Source organism: Perna viridis, chromosome 2, assembly GCF_037379345.1.
Source record: "Perna viridis isolate PV_CMFRI_1.1 ecotype Kerala chromosome 2, ASM3737934v1, whole genome shotgun sequence".
In the NCBI taxonomy this organism is placed as follows: Eukaryota; Metazoa; Mollusca; class Bivalvia; order Mytilida; family Mytilidae; genus Perna; species Perna viridis.
This window is the reverse complement of record NC_142446.1, coordinates 26,906,653-26,927,380: the sequence shown is the minus strand read 5'-3', so window position 1 is coordinate 26,927,380 and position 20,728 is coordinate 26,906,653. Positions and strand designations below refer to the sequence as shown.

The window sequence follows — 20,728 nt, the reverse complement described above, 5'->3', positions numbered from 1 at the left end:
TTTTTCAATGAAATGAGCCATACCTCATGAACCTTCACCACTTAAGGAAAAAAAATCATCAAGATAAAATATGACTTTCCATGTAAATGTTGTACTTACTACCAGTTACACTAAGTGCAGTAGCACCACTCTGTCCTGTTCCCACACTGTTGGTAGCAAAACATGTATAAGATCCAGCATCAGAGGAACTAGCACTGGATATCGTTAAGGATGGATTGGCAACCGTACTGCCACTATACTTGGCAGTATTTGTGGATGATGTAATGGTAGTTGTGATGCCACCAATATTACTTTGCCAGTACACAGAAGTTACAGGTAGGATAGAACTGACAGTACAAACCAAGGTAACAGGCTGGCCAGTGGTCACTGAGTAGGAGTTCTGAGCAACAGTAGGCACAGGTGGAGCTAAAATTATAAAGCTAATAATGGTAAGGTTGGTTTAAACCTTTAACATATCCATAATGTAGCCAGCTCCAACTATCAGGTTTCAACTTATAAAAGATTATGGTAAAACATGAAATCACAACTATATGTGATAAACTACGGAGTAATTTATACTATGCATAACACACGAAAAGACAAGCAAACAGATGCACATGATTTGTTTTAATTATATTCACATCATTTTATTTGAATGTCTTTAAAGAAACCTGTAAATAAATACATTGTTGTACCTCATTATTTCAATACTGATAAAAAGTAAAAACAAAAATTAACATACAAATGTACACAAGTATCGTTGGTTAATACCTGCAACACAAAAGTAAAGATTGTTTGACTATAGACATATTTACACTTGTGGACACCATTGACAAAAATAACACATTTTTCATGTTGTTTTCTTACTGAATTTTCCTTCAACATAAAGATTAATGACATCACAATTTAAAAATTACATTGTTTCAGTGACGTCAAAAGGTTATTAGGACACAAATATGAGGTCATTCAGAGCAAAATGACCAGTGTTAATTCATGTATAATAAAGAAACCTGTAATTAATATTAGAAAAATTAAAACATAAAACATAAGCTACAATCACAATTTTATGTCTATGTTGAGTATTCAAGGGAACCAAGGAGTGAGCAGAACTCATAAGAATATATTCCAAGGATAAATACAAGACAGGGAAAATAGACACACACAACTAATGTTCTCAGTGAAAGTTCAAAGATCAATAAAAATATTACAGACAGCAAACAAAGAATTATAGATACAATAGAAAGTTAATTGTCACTGTTCCAGTTTTTACTATGGTTGACCAATATCAGTAAATCAATAGACAGTGTCAAAGTTTTGACTATGGTTGACCAATATCAGTATAATACTGTCCAAGCTATTGTTATACTGACCAATATCAGTAAATCAATAGACAGTGTCAAAGTTTTGACTATGGTTGACCAATATCAGTATAATACTGTCCAAGCTATTGTTGTGTTGACCAATATCAGTTAATCAATAGACAGTGTCAAAGTTTTGACTATGGTTGACCAGTATCAGTATAATACTGTCCAAGCTATTGTTGTATTGACCAATATCACTTAATCAATAGACAGTGTCAAAGTTTTGACTATGGTTGACCAATATCAGTATAATACTGTCCAAGCTATTGTTGTATTGACCAATATCAGTTAATCAATAGACACTGTCCAAGTTTTGACACTATTGTCATTTTGTTGACAAGTATTTAGTCAATCATTAAATATTACCCAACATGTTGCTATACAGCATTGGTTGATCATTTACCAAACTATCAAACTGTCTAATGACCGAATTAACTCTGCATATTAGCTTAGTGTATAAACTTAAAATTGCAATAAATCATTGTTTTGAATATAAAGTACTGAAATCAACCTTGTACAGATGTAAGGTACGAATTATAACATTTGTCAGATATTAAGTAAAACATTGCAAATGATTAATGTGATAAAAACAGAATAAGAATTTAACTCATTTGAAACTTTCCTGAATTAAAATTAAATGTCAAGGTTAATGATGTATGCTTAAAAGAGTTGAATAATACCAACACAAGGGAAAGATACAATGTGCGGAAAAGAAAGTGGGGACCTAGGGAAAAATATACGGGAAAAGGGCTAGAAATATTCCTTTCCCGCATGGAATACCAGTAATGGATATGTGAATAAATGTATATGGGATGAAAGTGATGTAGGATGAAGGCAATGCATAGAATGTCCTTTAAACAGGAACCTACTTCCCATAACTGTAAGAGATGTAGTACTACTCTGTCCAGTTCCTACACTATTAGAAGCATAACATGTATAGTCTCCAGAGTCATCCAATTCAGTAGCAGATATGGTCAGAGAAGGGATATTGACAGTACTTCCTGTGTATTTGTTGGTGTTGGTGGTGGATGTGATGGTCGTTATGGTGCCACCAATATTCCTCTGCCATTCAACATTAGTCACAGGGAGTACAGATGTAATTGTACATTCTAGAGTGACCATATCACCAACAGTCACAGAGTAAGTAGGCTGTGGTACTGTGACAGTGGGAGGGGCTGAAATCAAAGGATTTACTATCAGTAAATCATAGCAGGAAAATAATCCGGTCTTTGTCTTCTTTTATATGCATTTTAAGTAATGCATACATTTTAACAATTATATACTGCAAAACAACTTCAAGATATTTTACATTGATCACAGATTTGTGACATAATCAATAGTTATCAAGTCAACTAGCAATCATTAAAACTGTAGGTATTCTTAATAAAGCAATAGTAATGGTATATAAAGATGGAAGAAAGAATGAGAAAATACATAGTAATTCGTTTTCCCTGCAAACTTGATTGCTAAGCTGCTTCAAATCTGTTTTACTTGATATCAGGGTTATATCTATTCTTTAAAGCAACAATAATGTGGCAGGAATGGTAATATAGTTGAATATGTTAGAATGTTTTTGGAGGCATGGAATAAAGCGGAAGGGGTGTAATGATAATGAAAGGCATAAAAATAGTTTGTGAAATGGATTATTGATAATTTTTATATACAAATGTAAAAGTGTAATATGATAAAAAAAATCAGATAATATGGGAATCTAATCTATGTGACCATCAAAACCTACTGCCAGTAACTGTCAAGGCTGTAACAGTACTCTGACCAGTTCCTACACTGTTGGAAGCAAAACATGTATAACTTCCAGTATCTGCTAATTCTGTTGACAAAATTGTCAGGGATGGTGTACTAACAGTACTTCCTGTGTATTTGTTGGTGTTGGTGTTGGATGTGATGGTTGTTATGGTACCACCAATATTTCTCTGCCATTCTACATTAGTCACAGGGAGTACAGAAGTAACAGTACACTCAAGGGTAACAACATTGCCAACTGTGACTGAGTAAGTAGGTTGTGGTATTGTGACAGTAGGAGGAGCTGAAATTAATTATTAAGGATAGAGAAACACAAAGACAGAGATAGACACTTCAGATATAGTTCATTATGTTTAATATTTTTAAATAAATTAATTACGCTAAAATTTTAGGACCAAATTAAAAATTAATGACTCCATTTTATACGACTTCAGACAGTGCATTTAAATTAAAAAAGGTTCTTATTTATCAGTAACTTGTAGTACCAATGTTTTCTAGCTCCATTAGAAAAACATATCTTTACAAGACAAGAGTAATAAGAATTACTTCTACCCAAAGTGTAACACCATTCTAAAGTTATACACTATTGGCTAAATAATTGAAATGCCTCACGATTTTTTTAAAATTTTTTCCAAACTTTTTGTTGAACAGAAATACAGGGTTTTGCTCAATCTGACTGACTAATTTAAATTTATATTTGTTGATGTGAATGACAAAGCTCAATTAATACACTACAATTCAAATAAAAAAACTTCCATGTGATTGGTTAAGTACTTTTTTCTTGCTTACACATGAAGATACCCTTAAATTTACAAATGAAAGGAGATACAGTAGTAAAGTCGTAATTCTAAAGATGATATAAACAAGTGTAAAATGAAAATATGTACATTGGTTAATTATAATTAATATATCTATTGAGATAGAATCCATCTCTGTGAGTCCTGGTGCAGTAAAAATGCTATATACATTTGCAAATCATAAAATTGACAACTTGACCTTGACCTCTAAATTAAAGGTAACAGGTCACAAACCGTGGTATGCATCATCAAAAGACTAATGTAGAAAAACAAATAAGAAAAAAAGTAAAACAACAAGTGTATGTAATAATATCTAAGGACATCTGTGGATTGGAGCAGTGGGTTGGTTACAAGAAAGGTTAATAAATACATGGGAAAGCCATGCCAACAGAAACCTACTGCCAGTAACTGTCAAGGTTGTAGCAGTACTCTGCCCAGTTCCTACACTGTTAGATGCGAAACAAGTATAACTTCCAGTATCTGCCAATTCTGTGGTTGATATAGTCAATGACGGAATACTGACAGTACTTCCTGTGTATTTGTTGGTGTTGGTGGTGGATGTGATGGTTGTTATGGTACCACCAATATTTCTCTGCCATTCAACATTAGTCACAGGGAGTACAGATGTCACAGTACATTCAAGGGTAACTGAATCACCAACTGTGACTGAGTAGGTTGGCTGTAATATTGTGACAGTTGGGGGAGCTGCAAAACAAGAGATTAAAACAATAACCCCTAAAAAGCAGGTTTAACAAGGGTAAAACAGTATACCCTATTGTCTTTGGAGTAGGGGTATAAAAGGGGTGATCATAAAGAAAATGAAGTGATCAATATATAGTTGAAAACAGGCAAAAAGTCCTAAAATAATTGCATGTTTAAAGAAAAAGAAAGCTAGAAGCAATAAATACCTACTAACAACTTTAACAAAAAGAAATATTAATACTTGGTACATAGGTGATATGTCAGAGAAATAATTACAGCAAAATAGTTACAGAAAGAGTCTGTAAAGCAAGGTTTATCTATCAGTAGCTACATATACCAGACAGAGTTGATTGCCACTGGGTTTGGTGAGATCATATTTGAAAACTTGGATTGTGACACAATGATACATGTGACAGTGGGAAATAGCAGTGTAAGAACCATCAGGGTTTGATTACAAAATTATCTTAATGTTTGATACAAGATATATCAGAGTGCAACAGGGATCTCAGGAATAATGTGAAGATAAAATACATGGGAAAGCCATGCCAATGGAAACCTACTGCCAGTAACTGTCAAGGTTGTAGCAGTACTCTGCCCAGTTCCTATACTGTTAGATGCGAAACAAGTATAACTTCCAGTATCTGCCAATTCTGTGGTTGATATAGTCAATGACGGAACACTGACAGTACTTCCTGTGTATTTGTTGGTGTTGGTGGTGGATGTGATGGTCGTAATGGTACCACCAATATTTCTCTGCCATTCAACATTAGTCACAGGGAGTACAGAAGTAACAGTACATTCAAGTGTAACAGAATCACCAACTGTGACTAAATAGGTTGGCTGTAATATTGTGACAGTTGGAGGAGCTGCAAAACAACAGATTAAAAACAATGACCCTTAAAAGGCAAGATCCATATCTTTTTTTTTTGTGTGGGGGGAGGAGGGGGGAGGAGTTTTTTTGTGGGGGTTGTTTTTTTCTATAAAACATCTGACAAAGGAGAGGAAAAAGAAAAACTTATTAAAAAATATCAGTTAAATTGAGACATATTTATATTAAAATGGTATTGATAAACAAAATGAAGTCATACACAATTTACAAATAGATAAAAACTATAAACATTGTAAATAACCCCAAAAGATAATACCCCTGCTTCAATTAGACACCCTTCATGTTAAACCCCTCTCATTACATTAACATGGGATTAACCATCGTATCTAGTGTATATATACAAATGATGCCTTAACTTTCTATAAAAATTTGTCAACATCAATTCAGTGTTTTAGGAGATGTTTTAAGAAGAAAACTCCTTAAGTTGTATTATCTCTGTTTGACAGGTATAAGACAATTATTATCTCCTTTCATGCACATCTACATTTGATTTCTATCTTCTACACTAAATTTCATTAAAATCTGTATTTTCCCCTTCAGTTCAACTGTTGTTTAAAATTGTATGGAAGGGGAGAAGACCGTGTTAGTTGGAAGAACTGGTATTCTATCCCAAAAAGTTCTTATCGTTACATGTATAAACTAAATCAAAACCGACTGAAAAGTGCAGAAGGAGTTATAATTACAAGATATGTGGACAGACATATATATACATGTAGGGTAATCCTATATAACCTACAACCTTCTCAAGGTATAAAAACAAAAATAAGTGCATAATCAAATAAAACAAAAATTAGAAACAATATATAAATCTTTTAACTACTTGGTCAAAAAATATTAATACTGGGTCCATTAGTTATTTAATTATAGCAGTATGGGTTACAAAAAGATTCTGTAAAGCAAGGTTTATCTATCAGTAGCTACATATACGAGACAAGAGTTGGTTGTTACTGGGTTTGGTGAGATCATATTTGAAAACTTGGATTGTGACACAGTGATACATGTGACAGTGGGAAATAGCAGTGTAAGAACCATCAGGGTTTGATTACAAAATTATCTTAATGCTTGATACAAGATATATCAGAGTGCAACAGGGATTTCAGGAATAGTGTAAAGATAAAATACATGGGAAAGCCATGCCAATGGAAACCTACTGCCAGTAACTGTCAAGGTTGTAGCAGTACTCTGCCCAGTTCCTATACTGTTAGATGCAAAACAAGTATAACTTCCAGTGTCTGCCAATTCTGTGGTAGATATAGTCAATGATGGAACACTGACAGTACTTCCTGTGTATTTGTTGGTGTTGGTGGTGGATGTGATGGTCGTTATGGTACCACCAATATTTCTCTGCCATTCAACATTAGTCACAGGGAGTACAGAAGTAACAGTACATTCAAGTGTGACAGAATCACCAACTGTGACGGAATAAGTAGGCTGTAATATTGTGACGGTGGGAGGGGCTGAAATCGATAGATGTATGTTTTAAACAAAACACGGGACAACTACATTTGATTTATATTTAATACTAATGAATAGGATCAGCTTTGAAAATTTTAAATAAAAGACCCTTATGAAGTTATCTAATGTTTAATACAAAACCCAGCTTATGTTTTTCACCTTAAAACAGAATCCTTTTCACTAAATTTAAGTAAATACTAACATAAAATAAGTTTAAGCATTTTTCTTCTCTCTCATTCATTTAAATCAATTTGAAGCATAATTTATCTCTTATCTCTCAAATTATCAATTGCAACATTTCAAATTGATTTTTTTCCCTCACACTCACTTTTCATTCTAAGTAAAAGGATAATTAAGACTATTAAAAAAATCAAGTCTAATTACAATATTTCTTTTATCAGTTTTTCTTCAGTAGTTCAAATAAAGTAAGCCTTCTACAAAGAAATACCATACAGAAGTCACTAAATCAAAAGTTCACTGTTAATAGATGGGCACATTTTAAGAAACAGAAAGACAATAGACAAACAAGCTGGTAAAAATAAAGATATAACATGGATTAAGTGTTAAATGCAGAATTGGTGAAATAAAAAAAAAAGCATCAGGATTGTAACTGGGATAAGAAAGGTTGGTAAAATGGGTTGCAAGAGTGATAGTGTGTTCATTAGATACATAGGAAAGCCATGCCAATGGGAACCTACTGCCAGTAACTGTCAAGGTTGTAGCAGTACTCTGCCCAGTTCCTACACTGTTGGATGCGAAACAAGTGTAACTTCCAGTATCTGCCAATTCTGTGGTTGATATAGTCAATGATGGAACACTGACAGTACTTCCTGTGTATTTGTTGGTGTTGGTGGTGGATGTGATGGTTGCTATGGTACCACCAATATTTCTCTGCCATTCAACATTAGTCACAGGGAGTACAGAAGTAACAGTACATTCAAGGGTAACAGAGTTACCAACAGTCACAGTATATGATGGTTGTAAAATGGTAACAGTTGGAGGAGCTGAAATGAAACAGGAATCAAGTAATGACTTTCAAAATACAGATGACGGTATAAAAGACAACAAACACTGTAATGCAGTGAAAATGAAATACTGCAGAACCAACAGACATGTCTTGTTTTTTTTTTTTCAGTTGCCCAAAATAGAAGAAAAGTTCAAATAAGAGATTCGGTCTGGTACCAATTTGGCATACACTGCTGTAATGATGTAACAAGCATGAACCCAATACTGCAATGATAGCATGTTTGTATTGTAGCATAACTGAGTGTACTCATATGAAAAGCAGGTTATATATATATATATATATATATATATATATATATAAAAAGGTCTGAAAAATTCCCAACGATGTTAGAACTGTCAAATTTGCGATGCAAATTTTTGGTCGTTCCCTCCGCGGGACTCGAACTCGCACAGCAGAGTGACCTTTCTATACGTTTATATATCTTCCCTGTATCAATTTGATCCGATGGAGCAGTGTTGCAAATAGAGTCATCACATTCTGAGACGTTGTATATATATATATATATATATACACGCACGTTTGGAATTTTTCAGACCTTTTTACATTATCTTCCTTATCAATTTTGATCCGATGGAGCAGTGTGTATGTATATATATATATCTTGTAATGTTTGCAGAAGTATATATATATATCATATATATATAAACTTCTGCAAACATTACAAGAACAAATAACAGAGAATAAAAGTAGATGGAAACAAAAAGTAGAAAAATGTTTGATGATTCAAAGGCTATTATCCATTGTTTACTTTAAAAAATAGAATGAACAAAAAGAAATGTATTAATCAAATAAATAAATCCATGCAGAATTTGCAAGACCACATAGAAAACTGCAACTACTTTTCACAAATTGTGAAGAAAGAGTTGAGCAGCAGCACAGCACTGTTGATTTAAAACATCATTTGTCATAATTAAATTGGCAAATTAATTATACAACTATACATGAAAAATGATTGGTTACATAAGTAAGTAGAAAAATAAGTTTTATCAGTCTGGAAAATCAGATTTTGACCATAATAATCAAATGAAATTGAAAAAACTATTGTACAGTAGTTTACCATTAGTAAATGATTACAACTGTATCTAGTTAAAAAATATACCGGTAAACATGCAAGAGTATTTCAGTGGTTTTAAATGTACCAGTACATGATGTGGTATCAATAAAGCACAGTTTTTAGGTTATTGAAATAAGACAGCAGAAAATACCCAAACAGAGCATGAAAGATATATATAATTCAGACCATAGGTAGAAGTGATACAGGGTGCAGCCTATCAAACAGATGATGCTTTTTTATCTAAGTACACCATATTTTCATGTAACTGTAGTTCTTTCTGTATATAGATCTGTATTTTGGGAACAGACTATATATTCCTGTACTTCCTTAATAAATTAAATCAAGAATAAAAGCTCTTTGATAGCACTAATATACAGTCTTTATTATTTTTACAACAAAAAAGCAACAATCTAGTGACAAAGTGGCCTGTAGAAATAAGTTTTTGGCATTATTTAGAAAACAGAAGAAAAAATGGTTTTAAATTAGATGTTTTGATATAACTACAACCATTGAATACATAATAAGTCATATGCATTAGATATTTCAGACAATGCTCAGAAACAAATACCAGCAAAAACTAATACCATAGAAATCAAGAACAGGGTTGACAATATTATGTAAATATGGAAGAGAGTCATTTAGCCCTGATAGAAGTTGGAAACCAATAGCGAGTTTATATTCGAAACCTACTGCCACTAACTGTTAAGGTTGTAACAGTACTCTGACCAGTTCCTACACTGTTGACTGCTAAACATGTATAAGTTCCAGTATCTGCAAATTCTGTTGACAAAATTGTCAGGGATGGTGTACTAACAGTACTTCCTGTGTATTTGTTGGTGTCAGTTGTAGATGTAATTGATGTTATTATACCAGCTATATTTTTTTGCCATTCCACTTTAGTGACAGGGAGGATAGATGTAACAGAACATTCCAGGGTTACAGCATTGCCAAGGGTGATGGAATAAGATGGCTCTACTATTGTGGGGATGGGAGGAGCTAAAATTGATTTGACAATGTTTAAAATGTTATAGTACTTCAAATATATTCTGAAGTATTATCATAAGTAAAATGAGAGCAGTACAGAGACAAAAATTCCCTTCAGCTTTAAATTAACGTCAACTTTTTCTGTCATTAACAACACTTTGTGAGCTCTTAGTAAAGCTCACAAAAGAATGCCCTCCACAGAGACACACCTAGGTCATGCATACATGCAAATATAATCTTGACTTTTCATTCTATGCTTTCGTCTGAATATAGCTGAAATATTGCTGCTCGGACGTTAAACCCCAACAAACAAAAACAAACATCATTCTATGCTTAACTTTGATATAAACTACTTCAATAACGAGATCAAATATATAAGCAAAAACTAAAATGAAATGGATACCTCAACAGAAGGCATAGCCTAAGTGAGGTAACAGGCTGAAAATTAGTTACAACACATGTACCATCTAATTGAGTTTATGGCAATTTACATCATTTTAATGGAAACCAAAAATTCATTTTTATCAAAAATCAAAAAAGCAGGTGTAAAATATCATTAAATAATCATTCACTGAAAATGTCATAAAATACCATCAGGCAGGTTTGGAGTTGTGACTACTTCATGATACATATGATTTAAGTCCATGTAAAATTGATGAAAACCTAAAATTCGTTCAGATAGCAGATGCACAGCAGCATTGCATAACTGTAAATTTTGAATCAGTGGCAAAATCCATATTCTTATTAAAGATATTCCAAAGTCCCATTAAAATCAATTAAAAATAGCAAATGTACAACAGGAAAAACAAGCACCTAAAAATTATTCCCTGAAGGATGAATTCAAAAATGCATAAAGGTATACAATGTGTGGATAAACAGACATCCTGATCACTATACTCCATTAGTACATGTATTTAAAGAAGGGGGTATAAAATACATACAGTTTACCAATAAAGAGTTTTCAACCAATATAATTACCATTAACTGTTATCTATATTGGAATAGTTAATTTCTCCATATAATAAAAGTCAGAAAGTATATTATAACTAGTAAGTTATCATTGTCAATTTTATTGCTCAGATACAGTTGACCCATATTCCTAATTTGCAAAAAGAAATATCCAGGAATTCAGATCATGCAAAAAATGTCAAGAAAATATTTAAAAAGAAATACATCATAGTAAACCTAGATCAATGTAAAAAATATAAATGTTTTGTGTTGAGTGACAGAATGCATAGGACACAAGGAATAGGAGGCACATCAATGTTATGAGTATAAGAGCTTACAGTAAAGATGAGAAAAAATATATAAATAAGGTTGATATTGCCATTCCAAGTGTCAAGAGAAACCTACTGCCAGTAACTGTCAAGGTTGTAACAGTACTCTGACCAGTTCCTACACTGTTGGAAGCAAAGCAAGTATAACTTCCAGTATCTGCTAATTCTGTGATTGATATTGTCAATGACGGAACTCTGACAGTACTTCCTGTGTATTTGTTAGTGTCAGTGGTGGATGTGATGGTTGTTATGGTACCACCAATATTTCTCTGCCATTCCACATTAGTTACAGGGAGTACAGATGTCACAGTACATTCAAGAGTAACAGAATCACCAACTGTGACTGAGTAGGTTGGCTGTAATATTGTGACAGTTGGGGGAACTGAAATAATTTCATTTAAAAATGGCTTGGGAATAACTATTGAAACCATTTAGAACATTTTATTACCTACTCCACTTGTAAAATCCGTTTTATATGAAGGTCAATAATTCTTTTTTTTTTGTGTGTTGAAGTTTCCATTCTAAATTAGGGTCACTTTCATATCTTTTTTACTGATAACAACTGTAAACGAATGCTTTCCAAATTATGTACAAATATTTAAATAATGAGGACAATATTTACAAAATAGTATAATACATTTTAATGTAACATTCCTGCTATTTTAAAGCATTTTTTTCTTCCAAAATAAATCCATTTACCGGTACCATTATTATCAGTTAAGGACACATTTGAAAGGCTACAAAAGTGTAGGCACAATACTTAGGATAAGATAAATATATAAAATGTACATTGAATTTGTATAAGATAAGGGTGGGTGTATATAGGTGTACAACAAATATGGTATGGTCATGTATACTTAACAGCGTATGTCAACCCAAGACAAAAGATGCCAAGTGAAAACTTATATCCAGTAATTATGTGGTTGAAACAGCCATCATCAAAGAAGTTAACATTATTTGATACAGGCCTAACACAATGGGCAGTCAAGTACACTGACTCTCAGGATTTTTTCATCAATTTTATAAAAAAAAAGAAAATTAAAGGTCATTTGTTTGGGTCATATCATTCATAATTGATAGTCCAAATGTTATCTTACATGCATTTCTTTTTTGTTATTATTTAAAATGTTGTCAATTTATTTACTTTGAGGATAAAAAAAATAGAAAATTCAAATAATTTTGCATGTATTCAAAAAGAAATTGTTTTGTAAAGTCATTTCCTATGTATGTTGAGTAAAAAAAACAAAATATTTTTATTCCTATAATTGATTATTAGAATAATGAAAAAATACACAGTTATAGCAAGAAAAGAAAGAGTATGAAGCTATATTCCAAGACCATATTATGCTTCTAGCTTATGGAGTACATTAAACAAACATTCTGTAATGGTAATGGAGATTATAAAGATAATCTATGTTATATATGAGTATCAAGGAACACAGTGCAAATGAAAACCTACTGCCAGTAACAGTGAGGGTGGTAACAGTGCTTTGGCCAGTTCCTGCACTGTTAGATGCAAAACAGGTATAACTTCCAGTGTCTCCCAACTCAGCACTTAAAATGGTCAATGATGGTGCATTAGCTGTACTTCCAGAGTACTTGTTGGTATTGGTATTACTGGTAATAGTTGTGACAGAACCCCCGACATTTCTCTGCCAGTAGACAGAGGTGACCGGTAGACTAGAAGTAACAACACACTGTAAGGTAACAGAGTTACTAACTGTTACGCCATATGATGGTTGTAATACATTAACAGTAGGTGGATCTGAAAATTGATTCAATATTTTGTTAACAGAAAAAAAAAGTTCCAATCTTGTGTATTGTTCATATTATTTCCTTTAAAAAATCAAATCTATTTGTCAAAATAAAGTTAGAAGTTTTTACCTTTATCAGAAAAGAATTATCCATAACAAAAAATAACTACATGTATTAGAACCAGTATAATGATTATGAAAAATTATAAATCAGTAAAAAGCTCAGGCAATCCTGAATCAAAATTAAGTTGTATGAGTAGACAGCAAAAATCTTTAAACATACTGGCATTGACAGTAAGTGTAGTAGCACTGCTCTGTCCACTTCCAACAATATTAGTAGCAAAACATGTGTAACTGCCACTATCTCCAAGTTCTGCTGAATTAATGGTCAATGAAGGAATACTGGTAGTACTGCCACCATATTTGTTGGTGTTGCTAGTGGATGTGATGGTGGTTATGGATCCACCAATGTTCCTCTGCCACTGGACAGAGGTAACAGGAAGTGTTGATGTAACAGTACATTCTAAAGTTATGGTGTTTCCAACATTGACAGAATATGATGGTTGGAGAATAGTGACTGTAGGGGGAACTGAAATTACAGTTATTAAATACTTGAAGTGCAACAAAATTACAAAAATGGCAAAAAAATGTCTATGCTTCACATTCTCTCACTGTTATATACTGAACCTGAAATGAAAGCCATGTAATGGAAAAAATTTTTCTAGCTTTTGATAAAATGATTTATTTAAATAATCACAGACTAATTTCTATTAATACCATAAAAGGGAACCAGAAATATATATCATTAGCTGTCAACTACCAACTAAAATATCTGTTTAATACAATTAGTATCTATGAGGCTGAAAATAACAACATAATGACTTCTAAAACTACGTGAAATGTAAAGGAAATGCAGATCTATTCTAAAAAAAATAAAAGGCAAACAAAAAGGCACGAGATGGAAATTCAATGACAAATTTTATACATCATATCCAAAATAATGCAAGCAGATAAATCCTACTACTACTACTAATGATTATAACAGAACTCTTTCCTATTCTTACACATCAGTAAACAGGTATAAATCACATTACTTATACAAGGCAGTTTGTGTGAACACTGTACTGTCTTAGTGTACCTGTTTGTAGCATTGTACATGTCACTCCAATTTCTCTCAAATTATAAAAAAAGTAATATTTGGTGTGAGAGCACAATTAAGGATGACTGAACCTTCTGTTGTTATGTATAAATTAACCCATAATTGCTGTTTTGAAACTTATATGTGTCATTCACTTGTTTTTATTGCCTTGTCAATTATAAGAAGTCTGAACAAAATCAAAACTTTATATCATTTCATCTTCGACTGAAAATAAAAATCTTTGGAGTCGTAATGTCATGTCAAAATAATACTGGATTAAATATGTAAATTAATCTTTGATAAACTTTTTTCAAACTGATAAATCATTTCATATAAAAAATGCAGTAACCATACCTCCTGTAACACTGAGAGTGGTCGTTGTACTTTGTCCAGTTCCTACACTGTTCGTAGCAAAACAGGTATATGTACCAACATCACTCTGGGCAGCATTAGAGATGGTTAAGGATGGTGCATTAACAGTACTTCCACTATATTTGTTGGTGTTGGTGTTAGATTGGATGGTTGTTATGGTACCACCAACATTTCTCTGCCAGTAGACATTATTGACAAGTAGGTTAGAGGTCACAGTACAGACCAAGGTCACTTGTTGTCCTGTTGTGGCAGAGTAAGATGGCTGAGCTACTGTAACTGTGGGTGGACCTATAAAAAATTAAAAAGTTATATGTATGAAAACTTGTCAACCAAGCATTGCTACGATTGTATTGTTGTAACTTATGCTATTAAAAATATCAAAATTTAGGCAAACAGTTGTCTAAATATCTCAATATTCCTTGAAAATTATTTCAGCAAAAAATGATATCTATCGAAGACTTATTGATCAATAAAATGCATAAACAATTGAAAAAAGCAATATTAAAACCTTTAGCTTACTGATATTACTGTAGACAGGGGGTAAAAATTAACCAGATATATCACAAGAATCATTTATAGTAACACCAGCAAATCTCTGTTCCAACTTAAGAGTGTGAATAAATGAGACAACAAAAATATAATTACAACACAAAAAAATGTGTATGGTAGAAGTGTAACAAAACATAGGGATTTTTCCCCGAATGTTACATTTGCAAAATATTTTATTTTTTATGTGCTTGTGAAATGTCTGAAATTGGTTTAAAATAAAATGGGCATCATTATTGGAAAGTAAATTAGTTTAGTCTGAACAAAGCCTTGATTACACAACTCCTGAACAAAAGGGCAATGAACAAAGCTATAGCTAGCTCAATAGAACATATATATAATATTTTAAAAGCAGTTCATTAAGTAGGCTTGTATGGAGATGTTAAATAATTCATTATATAAGTATACATATCTGCATTTTTCACAAGAAGAATTCATTTCTTAAAGTATTTTTCAAAATCTTATCCTTTAAATTTCCTTTCCTTTTGCATAATTTCAGAAATATAGATTTTAGCTGTACATTTTTCTATATGTATACTGAAAAAAAATTGCTCTTTCTACACTTTCATCCTTAAAGTTTTCAAGCGATTATTCTGTTGCCACAATAGTAGCAAAAATGTCAGCTCCAGGTCACTCATGTGTCTTCAAAGAATTTCATGGAAGACCCATGAGTGGCCTTGACATTTTTCATCCTGCCAGGTTTGTTGTCTCTTTGACATAATCAACATTTTCACTCTCCTTATAATTCCTTACACGTGTTACATGAAATACATGGATTACATAATTCAAGTTGGAAGCATGAAAGCTTGCATACCTACTTTTATAAACATGAACCATGTAACATTATGAAATACTGCTACTAAACCTACTTCCAGTTACGCTAAGAGTTGTTGGGTTGCTTCGCCCAGTTCCAGCGCTGTTAGTAGCAAAACAAGTGTAACTGCCAGCATCATTGAAGTTAGAACTAAAGATTGTTAGGGATGGTGTGTTTGTTGAACTGCCACTATATTTATTAGTGTTGGTGTTAGAAGTAATCGTTGTTATTGTGCCACCAACATTTCTTTGCCAGTAGACACTGTTGACAGGAAGGGTAGAGGTCACAGTACAAGTCAAGGTTATAGCCTGGCCAGTTGTTATTGAATAAAATGACTGGGGAACACTCACTAAAGGAGGCAACAACACTGTTAAAGTTGTTATGGTACTCTGGCCTGTGCCAGCACTGTTAGAGGCATAACAAGTATATTGCCCAGCATCATTCGAGTCAGTGTTTGAAATTGACAACGATGGAATGTTGGTAGTACTGCCACTATATTTGTTGGTATTTGTGTTGGATGTAATGGTTGTTATGATACCACCAAAATTTCTCTGCCATTGCACAGATGATATCTGAAGACTTGATGTTACTGTGCAGACCAAGGTCACTGATTGACCAGCACTGACAGAATATGATGACTGCTGAATTACAACAGTTGGTGGAAAGGAAATAACTAATGTAGTGGTACTACTTTGTCCTGTTCCAACAATATTGCTGGCAAAACAGGTATAAGTGCCCAAATCAGATGATGCAACATTAAAGATGGTTAGGGATGGTGAAGACGAAGTACTGCCACTATATTTGTTGGTGTTGGTGGTGGATTGGATGGTTGTTATGGTACCACCAACATTTCTCTGCCAGTAGACATTATTTATAGCAAGGTTTGAGGTGACAGTACAGACCAATGTTACAGACTGTCCCGAGTTAACAGAGTATGTTGCTTGTTGTACATTAACTACTGGTATTGCTACAAAATTTTGTGATAAATATATTTAAAAAAAAATTATGAGTTAAAGCAAGTCAGTTATTAATTACTACCAACTATAAATGGTTACTTAAAGAAAGCTTCTGACAGCAAAAGCAAATTAACTGAGTACTAAAAATTAGCAAGACAGAATTTTATGCCAGTGGTTTAGGTAAACCAAAAAAGACAAGACCCTCAAGCTATGGAAGGCAACCTTTGTTTTTAGTTACTAGTATCCTTAAATTCATTTGAAAGAGGTGATGTAAAGGGTTCTACAAATCAACAAATTTTCTTTATTTATATTAATAACTGAAATATAGTATTTTACTATCATTCAATTCAGGCTTGACAAGGTTAAAAAGAACAAATCATATAAATAAATATATCTGGACTGTTTGGATCATCGGCTTGTTTTTTTTCTGTAAATCAGAAGCACACCTTTAATTACCTGAAGAAAGTGCACACTGAATTTTAAGATGACATAAGCCAAAATTTTGTCAACTAACATCCATGCCTATTTTCATTTTTACTTACAAATTGTATACGTAGTTTGTTTTCTTTCACTAACAAAGGGATCTTTGATTGACATTTAACAATCACCCCTTATATGAGGAAATCAAATCACATTCCATACATATAGACTTAATAATGATGGACTATGTGCGACATTTTTATCATCATTTACAAAGTTAAATTACTCAAGAAAATATAAACAATTTTGCCATTTTGTTGAATGTTATTATTTTGCAAGAGATAAAAGACAAAGACAAGGAAAAGAAGCAAACACAGAAGAGGGACAAACAACATTGTCTGCCTACAGCTAATCAAGATCTAAAATAATGTGGGAAATGTTTTTTAATGTAACAGGGAAAGTTTTTTTTTCAATTATTTAAAATTACTTTTATATTAAAAAATGAATTCTTTTTTGAAGGATAATAAATACAAACTACAACAAAACAGTAGTTCATTCATATTTAAAAAGTATACAAATTTTCACTTTTATTTCTATGCATTTAGTTATATTCATCAATTTGTGTATATTATCATGACCTGCATCCTCAAATAGCTGTACAAAACTGGAATTCAATCACAAAACTGATGTGTAAACCAAAATGATACTCAAAGATACACAACAAAAAGACATCTCTATATTGCTAGAATTCTGGATATACATTATAACTTATTAACCAAACCAAATTATACATACTTCCTGTAACACTGAGAGTGGTCGTTGTACTTTGTCCAGTTCCTACACTGTTAGTAGCAAAACAGGTATATGTACCAACATCACTCTGGGCAGCATTAGAGATGGTTAAGGATGGTGCATTAACAGTACTACCACTATATTTGTTGGTGTTGGTGTTAGATTGGATGGTTGTTATGGTACCACCAACATTTCTCTGCCAGTAGACATTATTGATAGCCAGGTTAGAGGTCACAGTACAGACCAAGGTCACTTGTTGTCCAGTAGTGACTGAGTAAGATGGCTGAGCCACAGTTACTGTTGGGGGACCTGAGGTTAATGAAGATGGAATATGTATCAGTTATCCAGATATTAAAGTGGGAAATTATTTTGCATATAATAAGGACAGAAATACAAATATTTCTATAAGTTGTAAAAAATATCTAAATGATGATCATAGTAATTTATCAGTATACAATAAGTAAACCTACCATGATTTGAAAGGCAACCAAGAGTTTTGTTAACAGACTTGAAATACTAATGTTTATTGGCAAAGGATTCTTTAAATTCTTACAACATTTTATCATTATTACTGGTATTCTTTATATTACTGCTAAAAACATTGAAATTCAATTTAAGCTCAATGTTGATTACTTCATGAATCTATAGCATAAGCTGGCTATATTTATCTGGCAAGGATGTAATTCTTATAATAAAGTGATCATATGAACAAACTATCCATCTATAACAAAGGAAGCATTAAAACACTTTTTTGTATATAGCAGGACAATTATCATACAACAAATGTTAATATTTCAAGTTATTTAACATCAGCAAAAAATAACTTTAATTATAAACAAAACATGTTTGGTGGTAAAATAGTGTTATATGTGTTAATGACAAACTCATATATAAAACATGCAAAAACAAAGGTGGGACAAAACACATATACAAGTAACTTGTCTTTGCAAAGGCACAATTTCTATTACCAGATTAAAAGAGACAAAAATACATACTTCCTGTAACACTGAGAGTGGTCGTTGTACTTTGTCCAGTTCCTACACTGTTAGTAGCAAAACAGGTATATGTACCAACATCACTCTGGGCAGCATTAGAGATGGTTAAGGATGGTGCATTAACAGTACTACCACTATATTTGTTGGTGTTGGTGTTAGATTGGATGGTTGTTATGGTACCACCAACATTTCTCTGCCAGTAGACATTATTGATAGCCAAGTTAGAGGTCACAGTACAGACCAAGGTCACTTGTTGTCCAGTAGTGACTGAGTAAGATGGCTGAGCCACAGTTACTGTTGGAGGACCTGAGGTTAATGAAGAAGGGATATGTATCCGTTATCCAGATATTAAAGTGGGAAATTATTTTGCATATAATAAGGACAAAAATACAAATATTTCTTCAAGTTGTAAAAAAATATCTAAATGATGATCATCGTAATTTATCAGTATACAATAAGTAAACCTACCATGATTTGAAAGGCAACCAAGAGTTTTGTTAACAGACTTGAAATACTAATGTTTATTAGCAAAGGATTCTTTAAATTCTTACAACATTTTATCATTATTACTGATATTCTTTATATTACTGCTAAAAACATTGAAATTCAATTTAAGCTCAATGTTGATTACTTCATGAATCTATAGCATAAGCTGGCTATATTTATCCGGCAAGGATGTAATTCTTATAATAAAGTGATCACATGGACAAACTATCCATCTATAACAAAGGAAGCATTAAAACACTTTTTTGTACATAGCAGGACAATTATCATACAATAAATGTTAATATTTCAAGTTATTTAACATCAGTAAAAAATAACTTTAATTATAAACAAAACATGTTTGGTGGTAAAATAGTGTTATATGTGTTATTGACAAATTCATATATAAAACATGCAAAAACAAAGGTGGGACAAAACACATATACAAGTAACTTGTCTTCACAAAGGCACAATTTCTATTACCAGGTTAAAAGAGACAAAAATACATACTTCCTGTAACACTGAGAGTGGTCGTTGTACTTTGTCCAGTTCCTACACTGTTAGTAGCAAAACAGGTATATGTACCAACATCACTCTGGGCAGCATTAGAGATGGTTAAGGATGGTGCATTAACAGTACTACCACTATATTTGTTGGTGTTGGTGTTAGATTGGATGGTTGTTATGGTACCACCAACATTTCTCTGCCAGTAGACATTATTGATAGCCAGGTTAGAGGTCACAGTACAGACCAAGGTCACTTGTTGTCCAGTAGTGACTGAGTAAGATGGCTGAGCCACAGTTACTGTTGGGGGACCTGAGGTTAATGAAGATGGAATATGTATCAGTTATCCAGATATTAAAGTGGGAGCTTATTGTGCATATAGTAAGAACAGAAATATAAATACTTCTATAAGGTGTAATAACTATCTAAATAATGATCATAATAATTTATCAGTATACAATATGTTGACCTACCATGGTATGAAAGGCAACCAAGAGTTTTGTTAACAGACTTGAAATACTAATGTTTATTAGCAAAGGATTCTTTAAATTCTTACAAAATTTTATCATTATTACTGATATTCTTTATATTACTGCTAAAAACATTGAAATTCAATTTAAGCTCAATGTTGATTACTTCATGAATCTATAGCATAAGCTGGCTATATT

At 32.5% G+C, this 20,728-nt stretch overlaps 3 protein-coding genes across 12 annotated transcripts in view; all 3 read right to left on the bottom strand.

Moving 5' to 3' along the window:
- The window catches only part of LOC148624274 (hemicentin-1-like), a 96,786-nt gene that overhangs the window by 36,341 nt on the left and 39,717 nt on the right, over positions 1-20,728 (bottom strand). For 2 of the 10 annotated variants that reach the window (XM_088566913.1, XM_088566916.1), the window contains 13 exons: positions 20,067-20,372; positions 19,074-19,379; positions 18,082-18,387; positions 14,533-14,838; positions 13,324-13,629; positions 12,746-13,051; positions 7,643-7,948; positions 6,641-6,946; positions 5,161-5,466; positions 4,298-4,603; positions 3,079-3,384; positions 2,210-2,515; positions 100-405 (listed from right to left, as the gene is read on the bottom strand). In XM_088566913.1, the coding sequence (XP_088423039.1) occupies positions 100-405; positions 2,210-2,515; positions 3,079-3,384; positions 4,298-4,603; positions 5,161-5,466; positions 6,641-6,946; positions 7,643-7,948; positions 12,746-13,051; positions 13,324-13,629; positions 14,533-14,838; positions 18,082-18,387; positions 19,074-19,379; positions 20,067-20,372 (3,978 nt within the window). The remainder of the gene's footprint in view (positions 1-99; positions 406-2,209; positions 2,516-3,078; positions 3,385-4,297; positions 4,604-5,160; positions 5,467-6,640; positions 6,947-7,642; positions 7,949-12,745; positions 13,052-13,323; positions 13,630-14,532; positions 14,839-18,081; positions 18,388-19,073; positions 19,380-20,066; positions 20,373-20,728) is intronic. The other 8 variants (XM_088566915.1, XM_088566918.1, XM_088566917.1 and 5 more) reach the window with 8 other exon arrangements.
- Positions 7,955-12,739, bottom strand: LOC148624276 (basement membrane-specific heparan sulfate proteoglycan core protein-like). Its single transcript, XM_088566924.1, has 2 exons — positions 11,363-12,739; positions 7,955-10,021 (listed from the first exon to the last, which is right to left on the bottom strand). The coding sequence occupies exons 1-2, from the start codon at positions 11,715-11,717 to the stop codon at positions 9,699-9,701; spliced, it is 678 nt and encodes a 225-aa protein (XP_088423050.1). The 5' UTR covers positions 11,718-12,739; the 3' UTR covers positions 7,955-9,698.
- On the bottom strand, positions 14,850-16,884 carry LOC148624275 (neural cell adhesion molecule 1-like; the record flags this gene model as incomplete). The annotated part of the gene is made up of 1 exon (XM_088566925.1): positions 14,850-16,884. A coding segment is annotated over one exon (945 nt), but the record flags the coding sequence as incomplete, so codon positions are not given.